At 36.5% G+C, this 25,145-nt stretch overlaps 1 protein-coding gene across 6 annotated transcripts in view; it reads right to left on the bottom strand.

The window, feature by feature from the left end:
* Positions 1-25,145, bottom strand: part of NELL2 (neural EGFL like 2) — a 407,393-nt gene that overhangs the window by 1,582 nt on the left and 380,666 nt on the right. For 5 of the 6 annotated variants that reach the window (XM_081957428.1, XM_081957429.1, XM_081957433.1 and 2 more), the window contains 4 exons: positions 18,439-18,579; positions 5,895-6,088; positions 5,352-5,528; positions 4,015-4,239 (listed from right to left, as the gene is read on the bottom strand). In XM_081957428.1, coding sequence (XP_081813554.1) covers positions 4,015-4,239; positions 5,352-5,528; positions 5,895-6,088; positions 18,439-18,579 — 737 coding nt within the window. The remainder of the gene's footprint in view (positions 1-4,014; positions 4,240-5,351; positions 5,529-5,894; positions 6,089-18,438; positions 18,580-25,145) is intronic. The other variant, XM_081957430.1, reaches the window with a different exon arrangement.

Raw genomic sequence — 25,145 nt, 5'->3', positions numbered from 1 at the left:
TTATAGTGTATGTAATCATGCAACAACCTACAACTCTTTAAATAAACATTAACCTAAATAAAAATAACTTAGACTTGATCTCAGAAGTATTTAGGAAGAAACTACATATTATTCTACAGCATATAATATTATTCTAAGAACTAGATATTATTCTAGAACTGCATATTATTATTCTACAGTAAAAAACACATGTATTTAGTTTTCCTGTTACTATCAAATTTGCATTCTTTAGCCTTCATATCACTGTTTGCTACAAGAATGAAGAAAACCGGACCACTTTAAATACACTTTAAAACTTAAATATATTTAAGGCTGCACTTAAGGACTAAGAAATTGACACAACATCTTATGTCATGATTATATTCATATAATTATTCATATATAAAAGTAATTGTATAATTTTGAATAAAATTATTTTATTGCAAGTTGAAGTCTTATTCCATTCCTTTATATGCAGTCCAAGAACATTTATAACATTAATATTCTATTTTATAGTATCACATTATACTCATATAGCAAGTAATGAGGCTCATTTGAATTAGAATATTGGAGTTATTTAATGCATGACACTGAAAATACATAATTTTTAAGTGCACTTTGTTATGAATAAAGCACAAATGTGTGTTTGTGTGTGTGTGATATTCTGCTAGAACAGGGGTGTCAAACTCAAGGCCTGGGGGCTGGATCCAGCCTATGGGGTTGTTAGATCTGCCCTGCGGGGCCACCCTTGAAATAGCGAAGGACCAGCCTGCAGTGCCTCTGCCAGGGAAAATGGAACTCGGGAGGGCCGCTCCATTTTAAATGCATATATAGCCTTTATTGTCATTGTACAAAATAAATACAACGAAATTGGTTTTCACTGGCAGAGGGTTGCAGGAGGCTGTCACAGCTGAAAATGGAACTTGGGAGCTCATTTCTACTGGCAGAGTGCTCGGGCCACCACATATGCCCTCAACATGAGTGATGTCAAGCTGGTCACGCTCACCCTGGCCATGCCCACCTCAGCCACCTGATGTCAAACACAACCCTTATGTGGCCCTCAATGAAATTGAGTTTGACACCCCCTGTGCTAGAAGAACCATTTATACACTAAACATTTCTCTTTTATGAAGTAAAATAATTGTGTCACAATCCTGAGGATAATGAATTTGGGTGTTTTCTTTCCAGCAGATCCAGGGCAAAGTGAATGCTAACTGTCAGAGGAACCTTGGAGTCCTAGTGGACAATCACTTAAACATGAGTCAGCAGTGTGCCGCTGCAACCAATTGGTTGTATAAACAGAGACACACAATTAAAATCACGTGAAGTATTAGTACCGCTGTTCTGCCTCGAGTGTTGTAGGCTTGCTCGGGGCATGCAGTTAACTCCACGCTTAGGAATCTCTTTCAGATCAAGTTTATTATCAGGTATTCTTAATAGCAAAACTTACAGTTCAGTGTTAAGATACTTCCGACTTTCCATGATATGTCCCATCACGTAGTGTAAAAAGATGATGAATTTATCCCCATGCTGAGCGGAGATGTAGAACACTACTATTCCGGTTCACAAAAGCATTTAAAATGCCCGGCTATAAACTTTGCATGTGGGCAAGATGCCCCAGTGGCCAATCATATGCAGAGATGTGATCACATGTCATGGAACTACATTTCCCATAAGGCAGTCTCTGCCTATATTTTCCATGAGATAGTTTCTTAAAGGAGACAGTTCTTAATTACTAAAACTTCCTAACAATGAGGACAATTAACCAGTGGAATAGCCTGCCTTCAGAAGTTGTCAGGGCTTCATCACTGGAGATTTTTAAGACGAGACTGAACAGTTACTTGTCTGAAATGGTACAGGTTTTCCTGCTTGAGCAGGCAGCTAGATTAGATGACCTCCAAAGTCCCTTCCAGCTCTATTCTGATTGACTGAAATGTAAGTCTAATTAGCTTTTGATTTTCTTGAGTACAAAGAAAAACGTAATCCATATTAGGGTTGGACTATGATGCAATAACCTATAGTACACAGCAGGAGCAAGAATACTTTATCATATTTTAAGAACTTAAAAATGCTTTCAGGTTTGGTGTAACACTAATTCTTCCAGGTATGATTTGTTAAATTTCTTTACAAATTTTAACAAATAATGGAAAATTGATTTCTCTCCAAAAGCAGAGAGAGAATAACTAACCCTTCTTTCTGATGCGAACAATCCCTAAATGTTGGTTCTTTAAAATATTTCAATTGGGGGTGGGAGGGAATGAAAAGAATCACCTTTTCAAAATGACAAGCATCATGATTTATATATACTGTAAATAGGACTGCCTTGAACAGTGATAGTTTTGTTCATAGAAACCAATTTTATGAGGAGTAGAAGAAAAATTGGACAAATGAAAATAAATTAGATTGAACAAAAATCTGTAGTGTTCATTTAGTTACAGATGTATCATATGATTCTTTGATGCAGATGCAAGTTTTTTTTATAACACTCATTTCCCTGATATCATACCCAAAAAGACTACATCAATTATATTAGGAAGCAAAAAGGAAAATCTTGACATTCAAAACAGATATTTTGTTTTCTAACAATTCTTTTGTTCCCTAGAATTGACTAGTATATTGTCTACACAATACAGTAATTTTATAATGGTTCTAGTTTTATCTTGATTTCATCTTTTTTATGCTTATCCAGGACTAGCTTGCCCATTATACATTTTAGGGTTTTGACTACTTATTAGGACCCATCGTGGCAGTTTTAATTATACCTCAAATCTTTTGTATATTTCCCCCTCGTTGTCATGTGATTTTTTAAAATTATTGTATTGTTCCATGCTAGTCTTTGGACATAATAAAATCTAAGCTTTGAGTTTCAAGAATCACCACTCATTTTAGTTCAGAAAGAATTATAAAATTATATTTTATCTCATGTGTTTATCTATAAGTGAAAACAATTTTATTCCAGTTTCCTCTTAGCTCAGTGATGGCGAACCTATGGCACGTGTGCCACAGGTGGCACACGGAGCCATTTGTCAGGGCACACAAGGCGCTGCTCTGTTAGCTGGCCAGCGCGCATGTGCGCGCTGGCCAGCTGAGTTCACCCTTTTTAAAGCCATTTTTCGCCCTCCCCAGGCTCCAGAGGCTTTATAGGAGCTTGGGGAGGGCAAAAAGAGTCTCCCCCGCACCCCGGAGGCCCTCCGGAGGCTTCATGAGCTTCCCTGAAGCCTCTGGAGCGCAAAAACCCGGCCCTACAGGCAAACCGGAAGTTTGGAAATGGACTTCCGGTTTGCTCGGAGGGTCGTTTTGACTGCTCTGGAGGCTTCAGGGAAGTGTCCTGAAGGTCCCTCAAGCCTTCGGAGCACTCATAACGACCCTCCGAGCAAACTGGAAGAAAGAATTATAGTATTTCCCTTTCTGATTTTCTGAAATATAAAAAGATTGTCATAATCAAAATATCAAGATTTTCTCCAACAAGTTGTCTGTTTTCATAGAAAATTGAGCAAGAGGGGAATAGAACAGAGTTGGAAGGGACCTTGGTGGTGTCCTAGTCCAACCCCTGCTTAGGCAGGAAACCCTACACCACTTCAGACAAATGGTTATCCAACATCTTCTTAAAAACTTCCAGTGTTGGAGCATTCACAACTTCTGGAGGCAAGTTGTTCCACTGATTAATTGTTCTAACTGTCAGGAAATTTGTCCCTAGTTCAAAGTTGCTTCTATCCTTGATTAGTTTCCACCCATTGCTTCTTGTCCTACCCTCAAAAAGGGAAGGTTAAATTATAGCTTACATATCCTGGAAAATAATTTGATATTCTTGAGTAATTTATCTTAACGGAATCAATATATTTCCATAAAACATATATATTTGCTATTTTCACTTGCAAAGTCATGTAGTGCCTGGCATAAATAAGAGTGGTGCATGTAAACATTATTCTAATTAAATTGGAATGCCATCTATTTCAGCTGTAGAAACCTAGAGCAAAGATGCAAATGTTACTACATTTTATAAAACCAGCTAAAAAAAGTTGTACTTTTCTATACCTTGCATTGGCAGAGAGTGCATTCTGTGCCATGCTTGATCCAGGATGAGCCAGTGAATCGGACTATATTAGTTTCATCCAGACAAGTCTTGGTGATATCATTTTTAATGGTGTCTGCTTGACAAGGATCACTGGCACAATGTGGGCAACACTCATTCTCAGGGAGTATGCTGAATTCACAGTCCATCTCAGGACAAGACAAAGGCCAGCAGTCAACCTCTCCCTGCTGTTAAAAAGGCAGATCAAAAGTTATGATGTATGTTGTAATAATATGTGTATATCTAGGTATGTATGTATGTATGTATGTATGTATGTATGTATTGGATGTACCCTATGTATGAATAAAATCATTGTCATTGTTTGCTAATCCATGAAATGTTGAAAATCATCTGATTGCTGTCATGGACTATATGCTAAGAACAGTCACTTAAGTTATTAATGAGACTTCCAGGAAAAATAGGGAGTATGTATACAACTTTTTCATATTGTGCCATAAGCACTTGTTTTTAGACAATTAACTTCTACAGATAATATTGTATATTTGAATTAGATCAGAACTTCATAATCTTTATATTGAGCTTAGTATCAGGCTTATATCAGGCTTCATGCAATAAACTGGAAATCTACGTTTAGATTTAGAATCTATGTTCAAATCTACTATTTGATATTATTCAGTTACTGATTTTCCATCCATAACAATCCTACTGATACTCATAGAACTTATTTTTGGCTAAAAATAAATTGTTTAGTATTCTAGCATATCCTATCCATTGTTCATTTGTGATATTTATGTGTTTGCAAGTGCTGAAACTGAAAAATCAACATTAAACAATTAAAGGTCCATTTCAGGAACCATTGTTTAAATTATATCAAGTTCCATAATTAAACACTGAATTATTAATGTTTTACTGTTTTACATTAAAATCATAGGCCTCAATTATACTACCGTAACTTGATCTGAATTGTCCGTTGTCTTAGATAACTTTTCTCTGTGTGCTGTTAATGAACTTTAAGTCAAATATTTGCAGTATATTTTACCTATATTGTTTTTTTTCTTTCAATCATTATTAATACCAATGCATTGCTTTCATGCCAAGATTCATGATGTCTATCTGCTACTTCGGTGTGTACTAGTCACTTATCTGAAATTTTAATCAAGATTATTTGAGAAATATAAAAGTCAACTATATAAAAATGCAACAAAAACTAATGTAAATTAATAAACAACAGTTAAGTTATATATAAATAATAAATAATATTACTTTAATTGTGCCAGAGTTCATTTGAGAACAAAAAATAAATAAATGAATAAATAAATAAAATGGTGTGAAGACTTACCAAACATCGGCACTGTTGACAGCTTTGAACCCATGTATCCCCACTATTGTATAGAATCTCCCCACTTTGATGTAAACATTGACTACTCAGTCTTGGATCACATTCAGGGCAGCAAAATAAATCAACAGTGGGATTTTCACAGTCACAGACCATCCGTCGGCACATTACATAGCCAGTCTGCCATTGTAAGAGATAGCAAAATGTCACTTATGAAGTAGTGCAGTAGTTTGCAGCACTAAGCATTAAAGTTAAAGACTTTTAAAAGCATATGTAATTTATAATAAGGATGACCTAACAACAATATTATTTACAATTGAAAAAAAATTACAGTGATTATCCCCAGGTAATCAGATAAAGCATTGAGTTAGGTAGACAATTCTTCTTCAGAATAATGTCCTAGTTATGCTATAAATTATAATTCTGTTCATGTTAATCAATGAATATCTGTCATGTAGCACGTCAACACACTCCCCCCGAAATATCTGTTTTCAGTTCTTTCTCATTTCTTACTTTCTCACATTCCCAGAGGATCTCCCAACTCACTTGGCAAGAGCAAATGGAGCACCTATCATTTTCCAACACCCAGATTTGTCCATTGTGTTTGATCTTCCCTTCATGGATACAGTCTCCTGTGCAGTTCTTTCCATGAGGGCATCGACAGTCATAGCCTCCATCCAAATTAAAACAAGTGGTGTCATTGGCACAGCTGTGCCTCCCAGTTCCACATTCATCAATATCTGTAGAAAGAGGTGGAGGCATCAATCACTATCTGCAACTGGTCAATAAAAGAAACCTCAGTAATTTTCAGTCAAAGGCAGAATTCCATACTAATATACAGCAAAAAACTATTTCATAGTTCATTATAAGAGCAATTAAAATACATGAATGTATACATGAATACATGAATACAGTATGTTTCATTTTATCAGAATAAAAATTGTGTGCTAGGAGATTCTGTATTTGTTTAGTACTGTGCAGCAGAAGACAAGTCAAAGATACAAAGTCATCTATACAATGCAATATCAGGTCACATGTTTTGAAAGGTTCAAAAACTGAACAAAACAAAAAACAAAAAAAGGAAAAGCAAGGTTTTCCCAAACATCTTTTGTAAAGAATTAGAGGCTCTAAACTTTTACATAAATGCTTGTTAGAAATAAGAAAGTGCTATGTATCAGTAAAATTCAATGTTCATTAGTAAATATCAAAAGTATGTCTAATTTACCATTTTGAGTACATTATACACTTCAAAAATATTATCCTACTTTAATTAGAAGTAATGTGTGTGTGTCTGTGTGTGTAAAGCATCTTCAGAACATTGCTACGTATACTTGAAAAAATTGCTCTGTTAAAAATGATACATACAGTATAGAACTAATTTAGATATCATGTCTGCCTTATAACCAGCTGAAAAATTAGTGAAGACAAATACCTACAAACTGACATTTATTCATAAAACACAAATGCATATTTTCTCCAAATGGCTAGTACCCAATGTCAACTCACTAGGAATTAGATTCGAGCAACAAGTGCACATGTAAGAATTATACTGTTCAGAGGACTGGTATGCAGCATTACTAACCACACTGATTTAGTTATTTCAAATTTATATATTAGAGATGTGTAAGTGCAAAATAATTTCAGTGTTCCTGTAACAGTATTATTTTTTCTTTATTATGCTTGCATTATGTTGTGCTTTTTACTCTAAATTACAGATGGGAAAGTATTTTGCATCATAGTTTTAATATTGTCAAGTACTTGGGAATATATTTTATTTGAAAAAATATGGATGCTTTCATGGGTCTCCTTGTATCTCTAGACTCCATCCTGTGATGCCAGCAATCTAAATTGGGAATACTAACAGGCATCATAGGGCTGTCTAATTTCTTAGGAAGACTTATCTCCTTATGAATTGATCTTCTGCAATAATACATTCAAACAGCTTTTTCTTTCCAAGGAAAGAGACATTTCTTTACTCCTGTAAGATTAATTATATTTAGATTTTAGACACTTAATAAGTAAAGATTGAATGAAAATTTAAATGTTAATCCTACCAAAATGAAAGAGGTTTTCTTACCTCTTCTTGATTTAAATAGTTCATAACAGAATGTGCTGTATTGTCTTTCCTGAGAAACATAACACAAAGCTTCTACATAAATATACCTTGAAGTTTCATTTCAGCATAATATCTTAGATGTACCAAGTACAGGCCCACTAAATAATTGCCATTTATCAAATGCCTAATCTTTGTACAGCTAAGTTTGCAATACTTCTGTACTTTTTTTCTAACTGTAGCATTTCTACAAATTTTAAAAGCAGCATATTATTATTTTACTGTTGGTAAATGTTTTATAGGGTTAAAAGAGGTTTCTTAAAATGTACAGTATATTAAATATGTAAAGCAAAAGCAAAAACATAAAATGGAATGGTTTTATTTAGATAACAATAAACGTTTCTTTTCCTTTCCTGAAAATCTAGTAATCAATGCCTATAATAAAGTCTGCCTATAAAATTATGATTATACAGAAATTGCCTGATCATATGCAGATTGTTCTCAAATTATGACCACAATTGGGGCCCTGATTTCTGTGGCTTAATAAGGTAGTTGTTAAGTGAATCACACCTAATTTTATGACCTTTTTTGCCCCAGTTGTTAAATGATCACTGCAGTTATTAAGTGAATCATGTGGTTATTGACTTTATTTGTCAAAAGCCCAGATGTTGCAAATGTCAAAAATACATGCCAGTTGTTAAGTGCTCTAATTTGATCACATGATCATGGTAATGCTGTGACAGTCATAAGTGCAAAGGCCAGTCATTTTTTTCAGTGCTGTTTTAACTTTGTTTGGTTGCTAAGTAAATGGTTGTAAATTGAGGGCTACCTGTATCCCCTATCCACATTTCCTGAGGAAACACATACAGATAATTATGCAGTCAAGCTGGTAGGCATGTTGAAAGTGGAAGATTGTATGATCCTTCCATTGCTCTAATATAGTAATCTTCTAATAAATACAGAGTAATTCTATAGCATCTAAACATAACTTGTAAGTGAGTGCATACAAAGCCATTTTGCTCAGTTAATCCACTAATTGTGTATGAGGTACTGGATTTAGAGAGATTTTATGCAAGTATTACAAAGCCATAAAGATATTCTGGGAAAGTTGGAGATGAAGCAGACCAGAGGAAGCTCCAATCTCTTTTTGTTTTTGTTCACCACCACTTTTAGAATAATATCCCAACATTGTACTCTTTCTAATGAGGCATTGTAAGAAAGTATCATGATCTGCCGCAATGCTACTTATGAAGCTGTGGGGCAATTATAAAATGGAAAAGAGCAAAACCTATCTTTAAAACATTGGCTGTTTTTCAAAATGAGGCCACTTGCAGTTTTTAGAATATCTTCCTTCTCATCCATTTTCCCAGTCCCAAACAACTGCCAAAAGTCTACCCAATTTCATGGAATATGAATGTGCATGTGGACATCAAGTGACATTTCCAGTTATTTATCTGATGAAGGCATACTGGTTATTCCATTTTGTTCGACATCCATAATATCAAAGGAATATCTGTAATGTGCACAAAGTAGCTTAACCAAGCTTTACTTTGCCTTGGTTTGTGTTATGAATAAATATGTTACAAAATTTATGTGTCAACTTCTAAAGCGTTGCCATGACTATTATCAGGCTGGCTTGGGGGGGGGGGATTCCATGCATGCCTTCGGCAGGAGTCGGATCGCATGTCTACAGCCTAGTTGGAGAATATGAGTTATGACGCAGGACAGAAGGGATGGGATACAGGGGTAAAGTTCAAACGCAATTAAGCGAAAGCAGTTTTGTCTCCACATGAGTTCACACCAGAATGTCAATCCTAATAAATGATTGGATTTCGGACTTCCTGTGGTGATGTCAGCATGTCTGGAGCTGAGGAACGGGAGCTCTCCTGATCTTTAACTCCAACTTCTTCGTTTGGGCTCATATTTGAGTGCTGTGGATCCTGTAGGGACCAACAGATTAAGGGGGAAACTCTGAAAATGCTGGGATGATAAGGCAAATCCTCCCAGCGGCAGGAGAAACCCACTAAACGGACGAGGAATCACCCTGCCACTTTGTCAGGACTGAACAATGGCGGCCACATAAGAAGGAGGCAAAAAGACAGAGCAGGTGAAATTGAGGTATCCGTTACTACAACCCAAAGAAGAGGGAAACAACACATATCTGGCAGAAAGGTGAGCTGGAAAGAAGGAGGCCCTGAGAAGGAGATTTTTTCAGACTTTTGCCGAGAAGCTGTGAGAGCAGATTTACGGTCTGTGAATTGACAGCGTAAATAACTTGAACTAAATAGCCCAGAGAGAAAGCAAAATCCTGGCATGGATAACAGGAGTAAGACAGTGTAATTTTTGAAAAGTCTTGGAAAGTACAAAAGAAGTGTTCAAAATTGGGGCTGGTTGTCGATTTGCTGACTTTTTTTTTCTCTTGCTCTACTGGAACGATCACTACCCACCCACCCACCCTTATTTCCCCTGGTAGCTGGACTGGCTGTATTAATTGACTGACGCTAACACTGATACTGAACAGAGGGTGAAATCTAGTGGATCAAAACTGGAACCTGCGGTCTGGAAAAATCACTAACCTTTTATTACCTATTACCCTTATAATTGATACACTGGAGAGATCTTAATCTGTATAAGAAAACTGTGTGATATATAATGATAAGATATATGATAATTAAGGATTTAAATAGAATGGAATAATACATAGGAATGTGTAGATACTGAAACATGATATTAAGGAAGGTTAATTACTACTAAATATTGAGATAGATAACTATTGATAAGATTGATAAGACTGATAACATTGATATTGTTGATAAAGTAGAAGCAAAGTAGAACTTATATGCAATTGTGGACAAGGAAAATTAGGGGGATAAAAATGGCAACTTCAGGAAAGTCAATTTAAAAAACCACACCTAATACGACTCTGGCAACACCCCCCTCCTCAAATCAAAGATCAATTGAGAGCGCACTAGGACTGGAGAAAGGTAGAAAGATGGCAGAAACAACAGGGCCAGCACCAACATTGCAAAGTATGCAATTAATGCTCCAAACAATACAAGAGACGCTTATAAGAAATCAAGAAGTGACAGCTACAAATCATGAAGAGACAAGGAGGAACCATGAAGAAGTGAAAAATGAAATAGGAGAACTAAAAGGAAATATGAAAACCGTGGATGATAAAATTGAAAAGATACAGACCGCCTTAGCAATCAATGAACAGAAAATCCAGAACATTGAAACAAAAATAGAACAAACAGACCAGAAGGTGGAAAAAATGGAGCTAGAATATAGACAATTGAATAAAGAACTAGAGTTATCAATAATGCGACTTGAAAATGAAAGAGCTGCATTCTATTTAAGATTCCAAAACATACCGGAAGAGAAGGAGGAATATCTGAAAGGGAAAATTATCGAAATCTTTGCCGAAATGCTACAGAGGAAAGAACAAGACTTGAGAGGAGATATTGATGAAGCTTACCGAGTGCATACTAATTATGCCAGAAGACACAGACTCCCAAGAGAAGTGCATGCAAGATTTGCCAAAAAAAACAACCAGAGATGAGGTATACAAAAAAACCAGAGAAGGGACATTTACATACCAGGGAAAAGAGTTGATCACGCTTAACCAGATTCCACGGAGAATCCGTGAACGACGTAGACAATACCAATTTCTAACAAACCAGTTAAATAAAAACAGAATAATGTACAGATGGCTGATACCAGAAGGGGTACTGGTGACATGGCAAGGGAAAAGATATAAGATAGAGAATATAGAAGAAGCGCAGGAATTCTATGAGAGATACTGTACAGGGGAAGAAGAACAAGGAAGTAAAGAGGAGCTACAAAGGGGAAGGCGAGGCCAAGAGGAAGAAACATCAGAAGATATAGAAAGAAACAGGAAAGAAGAACAGAGGCAAGAAAGAGAGAGAGCAGAAAAGGAAGGTGCGAGTGGGAAGAGTCAGATACAAACTAGAAGTAACAAGAAAAACCCCATCTAAAGATGGACCAGGAAATAACAATTATCTCAATAAACTTGAACGGATTGAACGCACCAAAAAAAAAGAGTGCAAATGTTTAACAAACTGAAGAAACTAAAGGTAGATATAATCTGCATACAGGAAGTGCATATTAAAAGGGACCATAAGAACTTATTGGAAAATAAAAAACAAGGTAAATTATACACAACACTAGCAGAAAAAAAGAGGGATAGCAACCTATATAAAGGAAAAAATAAATTCCAAAGAAGTCTATGGTGATGAAGAAGGCAGGATACTAATGATTGAATTAGAGACAACAGAAAAACCGATACTATTAATAGTCATATATGCACCAAATCAGAAACAAGAGGAATTTTATAGGAAACTACACAACAAAATAAATGAATTAGAATATGAAAATATTTGCTTAATTGGGGATTATAATGCAATAGTGGATTAAAAAATGGACTATGAAAGCAAAAAGAAAAATAAAACAAAAAAAAATGCTACCCAAATCCTTTTTTGAGATGGCAATGGAATATAAATTACATGATATTTGGAGAGAAAGGCACAAAACAAGAAAGCAATATACCTTTTATTCGAACCCCCACCAGTCCCTATCAAGAATTGACATGGCTTGGATTTCATCTGGTCTATGCAATCAGGTAGACGAAACTGAAATAGAAGCAAATGAGTGGGCAGATGACAATTCAATAAAATTAAGATGGAAAGGCCAAAGAAGAAGAAAAAGATGGATGATGAATTCAAATATAGTAAATGAAACAGAATACACTCAAATTCTGGAGAAAGAATTAAAATTATTTTTTAGAATAAATAAAACAGAAGATACCTCAATTCAAAATCTCTGGGACACTATGAAAGCATACACAAGAGGCCTTATGATTGCCTACATGGCGAGAAAAACTGGAAAACAAAAAGAGCAACAAGAATGTATGCAAAAGGAACTTATGGAAGCCGAAGATGAACTACAGAAAGACCCAAAGAATAAAATTAAAAAAGAAAAAAGAGAGATAATAAAACATAAGATCAACTTAACAACTCAAAAGGACTTAGCACAGAAAATTAAAGCGGCCAGACAAAATTACTTTGAACAAGCCAACAAACCTGGACGATGGCTGGCATACAGACTGAAGAATTAAAGAGAAAAAAGGATGATATATCAATTAAAAGATGATGAGGGAAGAATTCAATACAAAGCAGAAGAAAAGAAGAATATTATTCATAAATACTTCACAAAACTATATGCACAAGATAGTATGGAGGAAAATAAAATAAAACATTATTTAAACACAGAAAAGATAACACCAATCTCAAAAGAGCAAAGGGAGGCGATAAACAGGCCAATAACGTTAGCTGAAGTGGAATTAGTCTTGAAAAACCAGAAAAATAATAAAACCCCAGGACCAGATGGAATACCGGTGGAGCTATACAAATATAATAAAATAATATTGGAAGAACTAGGAGTGGAAATGTTTAATGAAGTTTTAGGAAAAGCCAAGATACCTGAATCATGGACAGAAGCAATAATATTGCTAATCCCAAAAGAAGAAACCAGCCTACAAGAAATTCAAAACTACAGGCCAATTTGATTATTAAATTCCGATTATAAAATATTTGCAGCAATTATGGCAGGAAGAATTAAACAGGTTTTAAATGAACGAATACACCCGGACCAAAACGGATTTCTACCTCACAGACACATTAAAAATAATATGAAACCATCCTAGACATAATAGAGTACTACGAGGCGCATCCAGAAAAGCAAATGGTACTGGTTTTCCTTGATACACAAAAAGCATTTGACAACGTAATCTGGAAATTTATAATAGCACTATTGGACGAGATGAAATTTGGAGAAAAATTTATAAAAATGATAGAAGGCTTTTATAACAATCAGACAGCCAAAGTTCTGATAAATGGAGAATTAACAGAGAAGATTGAAATAAAAAAGGAGTCAGACAGGGATGCCCCCCCCCTCTCCTTTGCTGTTTATTTTAACTTTGGAAATTTTATTAAATGAAATCCGGAAGGACCAGGGAATAAAAGGTGTAAAACTCAAAAATGAAGAATATAAGGCCCAAGCCTATGCCCATGACTTAGTATTTGTTCTAGAGGACCCAGTAGAATCCAGCCTGAAATTAATTCAAAAATTAGAAGAATATGGCGAAGTGGCAGGATTAAAGATCAATAAAGACAAAACAAAAATGATAACCAAGAACATGACAAAAAAGCAAGAAGAGGAACTGGAAGTAACAACCAGAATGCAAATAACTAAGAAAGTGAAATACTTGGGGATCTGGGTGTCGGCAAAATGTTCCACAATTAAAGACGATAATTATAATAAATTAGTGACACAAATAAAAAAAGATTTAGAAAATTGGAAAATATTCAACTATCACTCATGGGACATATAGCGACAATTAAAATGAATATTTTACCAAGAATCTTATTCCTGTTGCAAGCCGCACCTATTAATCTGGGTAAAAAATTCTTTCAAGAATTAAACAAAATTACAGCTAGGTTTATTTGGCAGGGATGAAAAGCGATGATTAAACTAAAGTCAATGCAAGACAGCAAGGAGAGGGGAGGTATAGCACTACCAAATTGGGATCTATACGCATCAGCAGTAACAATAACATGGGTGAAAGACTGGATAGAGCTAAAGAATAAAAGAATTTTGACCTTGGAAGGCCATGAATTGCAAGCAGGCTGGCATACATTCCTATGGGATGATAAAAATAAAACGCACAAATACTTTCAAAATCATTTAATTAGAAGAGCGTTATTGCAAAAATGGCTCAAAATAAAAAAAATCCACTATTTGAAAATTCCAAATTGGCTATCACCGACAGAAAGGACGACCCATCCAAATTTTATAGATTTGAACAAAATGCTAAGATATAGAGACTTAATTGATAGACAGGGAAACTTAAAAACAATTGAAGAATTGGCAGAACAGAACATGAAAGTTGACTGGCTAACTTACCTTCAAATCAAAACTAAATACAATAAAGATACCAAATTATATGACATCGAAACAGAACCACACGAATTGGATAAAATTATTCAAAGCTCAGATAGAAAGATGATAGGGAGAATATATAAATTTCTCCTGAAGTATAAAATGGAAGAGGAAATTGTGAAAGAACAAATGATAAAATGGGCGCAGAACTTTGGCTATAATATTGAATTAGACAAATGGGAAAAAATTTGGGGAACAAACTTAAAAATGACATTATCAGTTGCATACAAGGAAAACCAGTACAAAATGTTTTATAGATGGTACCTGGCACCAACAAGGTTAACTAAAATCTCAACAAATACCTCCCCAAAATGTTGGAAATGCGAATTGATACACGGAACATATTATCATTTATGGTGGACCTGTGAGGAGGCTAAAAAATTTGGGAAAAAGATAAAAAATTGGCTGGAGGCAATAACGGGGGTTAAAATAGAATGGAAACCTGAATTTTTTTTAGGAATAATGTCTGCGAAATACAAGAAAGAAATCCAGTATTTAATACTACATATAATTACGGCGGCAAGGATTGCTTTTGCCCAGAAAAGGAAAAACAAACTAACTCCAAGTGAAGATGAAATAATAAGAAAGGTTATGGACTGTGCTGAAATAGACAAATTAACTAAAGAAATTCAGGGAAAAGAAGAATCAGAATTCTATCAGATATGGGATAAATGGTATAGGTGGATAGAGGAAAGAAACAAGAATCAATGAAGGAATATAACAAAACTCAAAAATAATAGTTATGAGTAAAACAAGAGAGTTATGAATGGTGAAATCCAAATAAAATACAATAGAAGAGGAAATAATATAAGATGAGCGGTATTGATTGATAATTGCTATTAGAAAGAACAGGAAGCTCCTGTTTGTATTGCATTGTGTAAATGTGTTGTACGTCTAAGTTGTGTGTGTGTGTATTTTACATGTTTGTTAATAAAATTGAAAAAAAAATAAAAGCAAAATATTCTTTCAATAATTTTTTGCATTCTGTAACATTTCTCTCGTATCTAAATAGATTTTCATTTAACCTCCAAGACCTCCTAGATCCCTCTCCATATTCCAATTCCATCCAAACTGGATTATGATCTGTTAGAGTTCTCGGACATATCTTCGTCTTCTTCACCCTGGAAAGAAATCATTTGTAATTAGCATAAAATCAATTCTACAAAAGGATTGATGCCTATCGGAAAAAAAATGTAAAGTCCCGTTCTTTAAGATTCCGTTCTCTCCAGATATCTCTCAGTTCCATATCATCTATCATGTCAAAAAAAGATTTAGGCAATCTTGCTCATGTTTGAGTATTTTGCAAGAGTCTCTTCTTGTCCTTCATAGTGTCCAATACTCGGTTCCAATCACCCAGTAATATACACGATCTATAATCCCATTTTATTAATCTGGTATGAAGCACTTGTAAAAATTTTCTTGTTGTTGATTGGGGGCATATACTCCTGTTAAAAGTATTTTCTTTCCTTCTATTAATAGTTCAATTGCAATATATCTTCCTTGAGGATTTGCTTCAATTAATTCAGCTTTTAAATCTATTCTTAAGTATATAACTATACCATTTTTCTTCTCCGGAGCAGATGCCACAAAATGTAGTCCCAATGTTGCATTCATCAGATATTTCTGGTCCTGTGTTCTAATATGTGTTTCTTGCAGACAAATCACATAATTTTTAAATTGTTTCAGATAGTGAAATATTTTTTTCCTTTTTTGTGGTGAGTTTAAACCATTAACGTTCCAGGTTAGAAATTTAATTGTCATCTTCAGCCCCTTGAAGCTTTTTAAGAGTGACCTGGAAATCCTGCTGGAATTTCATCTTTGGTCTGGCTTCCCCTACAGCTTCTGTATTTATGCTTATAGTTTCTTGGATTGTTGTCTGGGCTTGTTGCATCTTTAATTCTTGGTCTTTACGTTTGGTAACTGCTCAGGTTTGTCTTTGTTCTATCTCAGGTAAGTCCAGGGTTTGAGCAGCACCCGCTTGTGCCTGGATATCTTCCTGTTTATTTTCCCTTGCTTCTTTTCTTCCTCTAGATCCTGGAGATGGGGGCTGTCCAGCCTTTAATACATTGCTGTAAAAATCTCTTGCTTTCCAGACTGAACTAAGACGATATCTTTCTCCTAAGTAATTCACCACCAATCCTTCTGGAACCTCCCATCTGTACTGTATCTGGCGAGTTCTGAGTTCATCCACTAGGAATGCATAATCCTTTCTAGATCTCAACATTTTAAGGGGAATTTCCTTTAATACTGTCACCTCTTGACCTGCGACCTGCAATTTGTTTTTATACGTCGCTTGTAATATCCCATTCCTTATTTTCCTGGTAACAAAATAGATTACAATATCTCTTGATAGTTGTCTCCGTCTGGCAATCCATGAATTTACATGGTAAATTTTGTCCATCTGCCAGTCATATTCGGTCTTGGATTCACCAGTTAATTGGACAAAAGCTTCCACAAATATCTCTTTTAAATTTTCTTCTTGGTTACTTTCTTTCAAGCCTCTTATTCTCAAAGCAAACTCCATAACTCTATATTGTGTCATTGTGACTTCTGCCTCTGACTTATCAATCTTGCTTTGAATGTCTACAACCTTATTCTCCAAATTCATATTGGACTGATTGATTTCTTCCACTCTATCCTCCAGTGATGTTACGTAACCAAGCAAACCCTTAAATGTATCCACTATATCTTCTCTTATTTGCTGGTTATGAGTTTGGATTAAGTCCATAATATCAGACATTTCATTAGACACCTCTTTAAGGGCTTGAGTAATTTTGCCTTCCAGAGCAGAAGCTTGTTCCTTTAAGGCATTTGAAGGTTACTTTGAAGGGCTTCAAGTGTTAATGTTTCTGCTGGGAGTAATAAAGATTGCAGTTTTTGTGTCTGGGCTGGAGAGCTTCCAGTGCTCTTAGAGGCAGTTAATTTAGTTTGCTTTGAAGCCATTTCCAAATACTCAAATCAAACTTTTCAGCGGCCAAATTGCTTATCCAAAAAGTCCACCTAACCCCCAAACTTGTTAATTTTTATAGCTTGTTAGTGAACCAATACTGTTTTGTTTAATCTTGATCTCTTGATTCTTTTTACAACTTTAGCAAGCATTTAACAGATACTTGCTTCTTAAGTTTCACTTTCACCATGCCCTTTGATGTTTAGGCGCCATCTTCTCTTTTATCCCCTTTAATCTTCACAGAAGGAAGTTGTAGTAAATCTCAAACTCAAACTTAACTTGAGTTAAGTTTTATACTTGCGATTATAGTCCCTCCTGTCTTCACTCCGCCTGCTTCTTTTTCAAATGTAGATTAATGCGTTGATAGCAGGAGTGGTTTTGGTGCTTTGTTCTGCAGAGATGCCCCGGGAGTGGAGCACTATCGGGCTGCAGGGGGGCTCTCACCTTTCAACCCCCAGAATTACTCCTGTGGGTCTAAGGGAGCTCTACCCTAACCCAATTGCTCATCTCCCCCTCTTTTCCTGAGGGGGAAGTTTTCAAACTGCCAGATAGCTGATTTATGCTGTTCTAGCAGCCTAATACAATCTCGGGGCTGGCATTCCCAAGGGAACGTCCATCAGCACCTACGTTGCCATCGGAAGTCAAGATTAAGATTGAATTGAGGTCATTTATTCTTTCCATGCCATCCAACATTTCAAGAAGGCTCTTAGTTTCCCCAAAATATTTTAGGGAGAGCAGTTGTTTCAGAAAGAGCAAAGAAATAGAAAGTTCTTTCAGAGGGACATGGAAAGAGGTGAAGGATGAATCCCATGGAAAAATATTTTATGTGCATTGATATAGCATTTATTTTTTCTGAAGTAAATTGCAATGGGTCATATTGCTGAAATAATGCTCAGTTCCAGATAACCCTAGTTTTGTGGGGATATAAGTTACAATAAAGATAATGTTTGTTTGCCCTTTATGAGGTCTCTGGGCTCAATGCAATGAATACTTAGCCTAAATCAAGATGATTAGTATCACTCAAACACAATTTCATAGGAATACCAAATTAAGTATGATGCCCTTCATACCTTCACATGATTCTCCACTAGATGAAAACATGCCATTATCGTGGTAACCATCCCTGCACTCACAGTGGTACCATCCAGGTAGGTTAATACAGGTGGCACGGCTGTCACACTGAACAAAGCCATCTGAACATTCATCAATATCTGCTCAATAAATAGAAAACAACATAAACCATGGTATCAGTCCACAGAAATGGCTGTTGTTTGTGGACACATCAAAAATATTTATATTCTATACACTGAGATACAATATACTAAAAAGGAACTGAAGTGTAATAAGCATTATCTTTTTGCAAAGATGCAAGATGCGAAATAAATGTGAATCATGAACAAAATAAACATTAAAATACTCAGTATTGATGAAACATTTCTAATTAATTCAATGAAGATAAATGAGAAGCATATTTTGGGTGTTACTGCCCCTGGCAAGCAGAAAAAGTCATTCCATCTGGAAGGGTATTTCCATTATCCCTTCTCCCATGTCTTGCATTATAGACTATCTCTTATAAACCAACAGTATCTATTGTGTAGCATGAACATGACATTAAATCATAACTCCTTTCCTTCTATAGTTAATTCTCCTAGAAATAATTTTTTAGATTTTTTTTGAAATACAAAGTCTATTCCAATGCACATTTTGAATATGAATTGCATTATTTGCTGTCATAATTAGCACATTTCCCAAGCTGAAACAAACTGTTTTCTAGATCTACTTCTCTCTAGTCTTGCAATGGCAACCAATAGTATTCCAAGGAGGCAAAAGAAGAGAAATTGAAATATACAGTATAATTTTTTTAAAAGGAATGTATGGAAAAGTAAAAATAATTTACAATGAATTAATTCAGACAATTGAAAAAGAGGCAAACTGGTATTTATAAAATAAATTTATCCATTTCACAATATCCATTATATCATGAGAAAAAACTTTAGTAAATAAAATAAAAGTTTCCTAAAGTTCTTATCTGCAATTATGCCAGACAAAACTTTTGATTTCCCCCATCCCATTTCCCGCAACAATTGACATAGATAAAATGGTAACTAGGTACATGAATATTTACAAAAGGTTTACAAAATATTTAAAAGGTATGACTCTATTGACTTAAATTCTATATAGAATGGAAATAGCTTTTTCATTTTTAAAAAATAAAACCAATATTCTCAAATAATTTTGCAAGTTAATTGGACTTTTTATTTTTAATTCCACCTTTCCTTTAAGAACTTAATGGTTAGATATACATGGGACCACCTAGTTATTCCACTCTCCTCAGATTGTAAATCTGTTATAGGTTAGACTGATAAACAGCAAAATGGCTCTAATTCACATTCATCTGGTTTGCATTTTTTCCGAAGGAAAGGAGCAAGATATACAACTGCCCAAAGGTTCCTTCTCTTTGTGCAGCAAGGCATCAGGGTCAATGTCCATAGCAGTAATGCAGGAAGAAATCCCAGCAGTAGACAAGCAGCCATGGTCCTGCTTTGAAAGCAGGCTAATAATAAGTGCTCTGTCTAAGCCTCCAATACAGGCACATTTTCTGATAACACTAGCAGTGTGTGTAGACTGCCATCCCATTGCTAGGCAACTTTTCTTTCCCAACTGAAGCCAAGGAGGCTTTTGTGGCAGATCTCATCAGTCTGGGCAGAGTGAGTACCCAAGAGAGGCGTGCTCTCTGGCTGCCCATTTCCTACAGCCCAATAGCCCTCTCGGAAAAGGGTCTTTTCTTCAACTTCTCAAAGCCCTTTAAGCCAGATTCTCCCACTCGCCTGGCGTTTGCTTTTATTGGAAAGAGAGGTCCACTGTTGTGGGTTGGCTTCCTCCTCCCATATTGTTTGTTTTCTGGAAACAAGCAAGTCCCCTGAGAACCATAAGCCTTTGCAGCCATGATGACCTTCACCTGCAAATCAAATAGTTTCTAAGCACAGTTTCTAAGCAGTGTTATTCAGAAATAAGTTATCTGCACTGAATCAGATAAAACACCTTACCCAAGAAAGCTCAGGGATTTTTTTTAAAATTCCCAGTCATGTGTATTTAGAATTGCAAGTTGAATTGCAAGTTCCGTAAGTTCTGTTTTTCATCCTCCCCAGACTCCAGAAGCTTTCCTCAAGCCTCTGGGAGGGTGAAAATGGCCTCCTCTGGGCTCCTCCAGGCTCCAGAGGCCCTCCGGAGGCTGGAAACACATCCGTTTCTGAATTTCTGGAAGTCCTGTTTTCCTTGAGCCTCTGGGAGGGTGAAAATGGCCTCCATTGAGCTCCTGAGGCCCTCCCTGAAGCCTCCTCGTGCCAAAAATGGAGCATGGAGGCATGCTGAACACTTCTGCACTCCCCCCTGCCCCCCGTGCATGCGCACATGTTTCCCACATGCATGGCAAACCCGAAAATCAGCTGGCTGGTGGTGGGAGGTGTGCACGCATGCGTGATAGAACTGTGCTGGGCAACGGCTTGAGTGTCCGCACAGAGGGCTCTGTGTGCCACCTGTGGCATGTGTGTCATAGGTGCCATAGGTTCACCATCATGGCCTCATCCTTTGCAATGAAACAAAGACCATCCACAAATGCTAATAATTGACAATCCCCACTTTTTAACTTTCCAGTGTATATGCAACCATCAGCCTTGCAACTCTTGAACCCAAGACCCTTCTATATCTAGACAGACATTCCAATTCCTGGCTGACTGCTTCAGCCCATAAATGGCCTTGTTCAATTTAAACACCATGTTGGGCTTTTTACTTTCATACCCTGTTGCTTGAACCATGTAAATTTCTTCCTCTAGTTCTGCATTGAGGAATGCAGTAGTTATGTCAAAATGCCAAATTTTATGGCCATGTGCTGCTGGCAACACTGGTGCCAGCTTTATGCTTTCATTCTTTACAGTTGGTGCGAAAACCTCATTATAGTGCACATTTTTCATCTGTGAAAAACCTTGCTTTATATTGTACCTCTGCAGAAAGTACCTCTAGTACTTTCTACATTTACATCCTATGGCTTTGCTCCCCTGTGGCAAAGTCATAGATGTGAACATGTTATGTTCACCCATGGATTTCATTTCTTTGTCCATGGCTTTTTTCCACTTTACTTGTTCAAATTTAAGTAATGCCAATACCTCCTTATAGTTCCTTGGCTCATACCATATATTACACACTTTTGCTTTACTAGCAGAATACCTGTCAGGTGGAATCCCCTTGTTCCATTGCTCTGCCCTGCGTGGCATTGACTGCTCCTGTGTCTCAACCCTCTCTTGCTTCATTTCTTTTTCAGCTTCTCCTCCCTGAATGCTGACATCATCACTAAGTAAGTCACCAACACTAAGTGAGTTACCATCCCTAAGTAGATCACTGTCACTAAGTGAATCATTCCCCAAAATATGCATCAATTCTGTTCCAATTTTGCTCTGCAAAGCTAGCAGACCTGGAAATGACTATTCTTTTGCTTCCAAGCAATAACTCTTTAAGCCTGGCTCATAGTCCATAAACCTCGCTCTTACAAATTGGAGCTCAAGGACAGGAGAATTTGGAGGCAGCACATTGACCAACTCCGAGGCTGCCTAGATCATTCCAGTCTTAGGCAACCAGAGGTAACTCCTGTATGAGTTAGCCAAAGCCCTACCCAAAAGGAGCAAATATTTACTCCTTTCACAAACCACTCAAGCCAGAAGGTACTGGAGTACTTATCTGAGAAGCTTGCGGGCCCACAGCGAGTTCTGAGCAAACCGGCTCTAGGAACTCCAGCCACACCCCAGGAAAGTTCCAGGAGCTTCCACCAGGCGAAGCCAGAGAGGCAACAGGCCCAACTGACCTAACCGAAGTCCCAGCGCCAACTGAACTGTGCAGGTCAGAGAGAGTCTCTAGAAGACCTGCCTACCTGCGTGAGTATGTTACCAGCTGGATCAGCCCATCTAAGAGAGAGGGAAGTGTCACATACTGACAGCCAACATGGTAGGTTCCACCAAGGTCCTCCGATCTGGCGGGAAAATACTCACTGGTGATTGGCACAGCCATTTGACAGCTCCCTTTAAAACAGAGCAGCGCTGGATTGTACATAGCTGAACCAATAAAGAGCTGTTGTTATTTGCTATGCCTGAGTCTGCCTCATCCATTCCCCGATCTAACAAAAAGCATATGAGTTAGGTGATCAACTAAGTGAACAAATTCTACATTGTTTCTTTAAGACAAACCTAGTTATGAAATGGCAAATTCCCCAATTATGAGTCCAACATTGCAATGATGATTTATTTGACTGATTATTCAGGAGAAAAATTATTTTAAAGGGCATGTCAGTATTGGTAAGGTGACAGCTGAAGTAACTTTTTGTATTTATTTGCCAAATAACTGGCAAATCACGATTACAAGAAACATTCAGGCCATTACTTGGACTGAAATGTGTGACATATGCCAAAACTTTCCTCCCATTTCTTTATGTATGAATGCAAACCCGTTGAAGGCAGCCAGCAGCCTATGAGAATTTGCAGCATATGAATGTGCTGAGGGAAGAAGTCTGCAAATATTTAGAAATGAATGATTGCCTGCAATCGTTTAGGACTGCATAAAAAACAATTGCAACCAGCCTGCCTTCCACTGAGGACCTATATACTGCAGGTGTATACTGCATGAACCAGAAAAAGTGCTGAGAAAATATCTACAGACCTCTCACATCCTCAACATAAACTATTTCAACTTCTCCCCTCAAGACACTACTATAGGGCATTGCATGCCAAAACAACTAGACACAAAGATAGTTTCTTCCCCCATGCCATCACTCTGCTAAACACTTTTTTTCTATTCTAAAAAAAAGCAGCTATTAAGATTCATCCATATACAAGACTGGGAAAGGGACAAGGCTCATCCTCATTCATGTCTATAATAATAAACACTCTGAATGCAGAGCTGCTGACAAACCTGGCAAAACACATAAAGAGAAAAATATGGGAGGATAAAATTAGTATTGTGGCTGTGATGATTTTTCCAGATTATATGTTCAGTAAAATATAAAAACAAAAAGTGCATAATAGATGTGTTGAACCACTAAGAAATCAGAATCTCTTAACACTTGGGTTGCAACATCTGGGGTAGACATGAGATAATAAATTGAAAATTATCAAGAAGACCCTTCCTGCTTTTGGAACAGGCTTAACTCACTGATGCAGAAGTAATGTTTCCATTTATTTATCAAATTTAGGTACTGGCCATCTCACTCTCAGAGATGTACAGTGATTCAAAGCGGTTCCATGGTTCCATATGTCTGAAAGATGTTTATTAGTTCATTTTATTTCAAAGGAGAAGAAATATTGAAGAAGGACATGGTGCTTCTGTGCAAAGTTCAGCTATCTTATCCAATGTTCTAGGTTTCATTTTATTTAAAATCTACAGGATTTTTCTGGGAGAATTTGCCTGCAGATTGGGAACCAATGTCATTAATACATTAAGTGGATTGGATGAACAATTCATTTTAAAAAAAGCTACTGATGCCCAGAGCAGCATCTACACTTACCATTAATGTAATTATGCAAATTAAAAGAAATAAGTATGGTCTAATATTATCATTTTTAAAAAACTTCCCAAAATCAGTGATGTTACTAACAAACAACTGGAAGCAGCATAAATTATACCCTGATCAGGTAACATTATACTATTGTGATAAATTATCTATACTCCGGATGTATTTTCTTCCACCTTTGCAATTGTTTTTAGGGCCTTAAACAAGAGTGATGTCAGATCTGTAAATCTGCTATTCCTTTGGTTACATTTATACTTTATTATACTTTGTACACTTTTATACTTTATTGCTTTCTCCCCTATGTATCCTGTAGCCTAGGGGTGAAATTCAGCATGTTCTGACAGGTTCTGGAGAACCGGTAGCAGAAATTTTGAGTAGTTCGGAGAACTGGCAAATACCACCTCTGTCTAGCCCCACCCCCATCTATTCTCTGCCTTCCATGTCCCAGCTGATTGGGAGGGAATGGGGATTTTGCAGTAACCTTTCCCTGGAGTGGGGTGGGAATGGAGATTTTACAGTATCCTTCCCCTGCCATGCCCACCAAGCCATGCCCACCAAGCCATACCCACAGAACTGGTAGTAAAAAAAATTGAATTTCACCACTGCTATAGCCTATTGGTTTATAACCTTTAGCCTAGCACCTAGGCACTCTGACATTTTTTCACCTTTTGGGGAATGTAAGGGGAGGGCGGGCCATGTGGGTTGTATCACTCAAAAGCTGACAAATGATGACCCTGAGAAAGTTCCCTTATTACTTTCTGAGAGCAGCCAGTACAATAACATCTTCACACCTGCAGATTGGCTGAATCCACATTGGACTTTGGGGAAGGGTTTCTAATTCCTTTTATTCTAACTGTATGGCCTGGGGACCTCAGAGCTTGCTTTGATTTCTCATTACTTTCACTCCTGTTCAATAAAAGGTTCCTTTTGAAATTCCAAATTTCAAGAGTCTTTACTTTCTTGAATAAGGAGGAGAGGCCGGGCCTTACAAGTGGTTTGATGTGTGATTAATAATTCACTAAAATGTTTTACCAGAAGAAGTTATGAATTCTCATAATAAAATTCTCAGCTATCTCCTTAATGATATCTCCACTGATTAACATAAGAAAATAATTTTTATAGTATAGCAATTACTCCTTAAAAAAATTAGTTGTTTTCATTAAAATAATCTTCATGAAGAACCCTGTAACCCAGTTGAATATTGTGCAAAGTAATATTTGCACA

Source organism: Natrix helvetica (assembly GCF_964273705.1).
Source record: "Natrix helvetica genome assembly, chromosome: 6".
Lineage (NCBI taxonomy): Eukaryota > Metazoa > Chordata > Lepidosauria > Squamata > Natricidae > Natrix > Natrix helvetica.
This window is presented reverse-complemented; position numbering and strand designations above follow the sequence as displayed.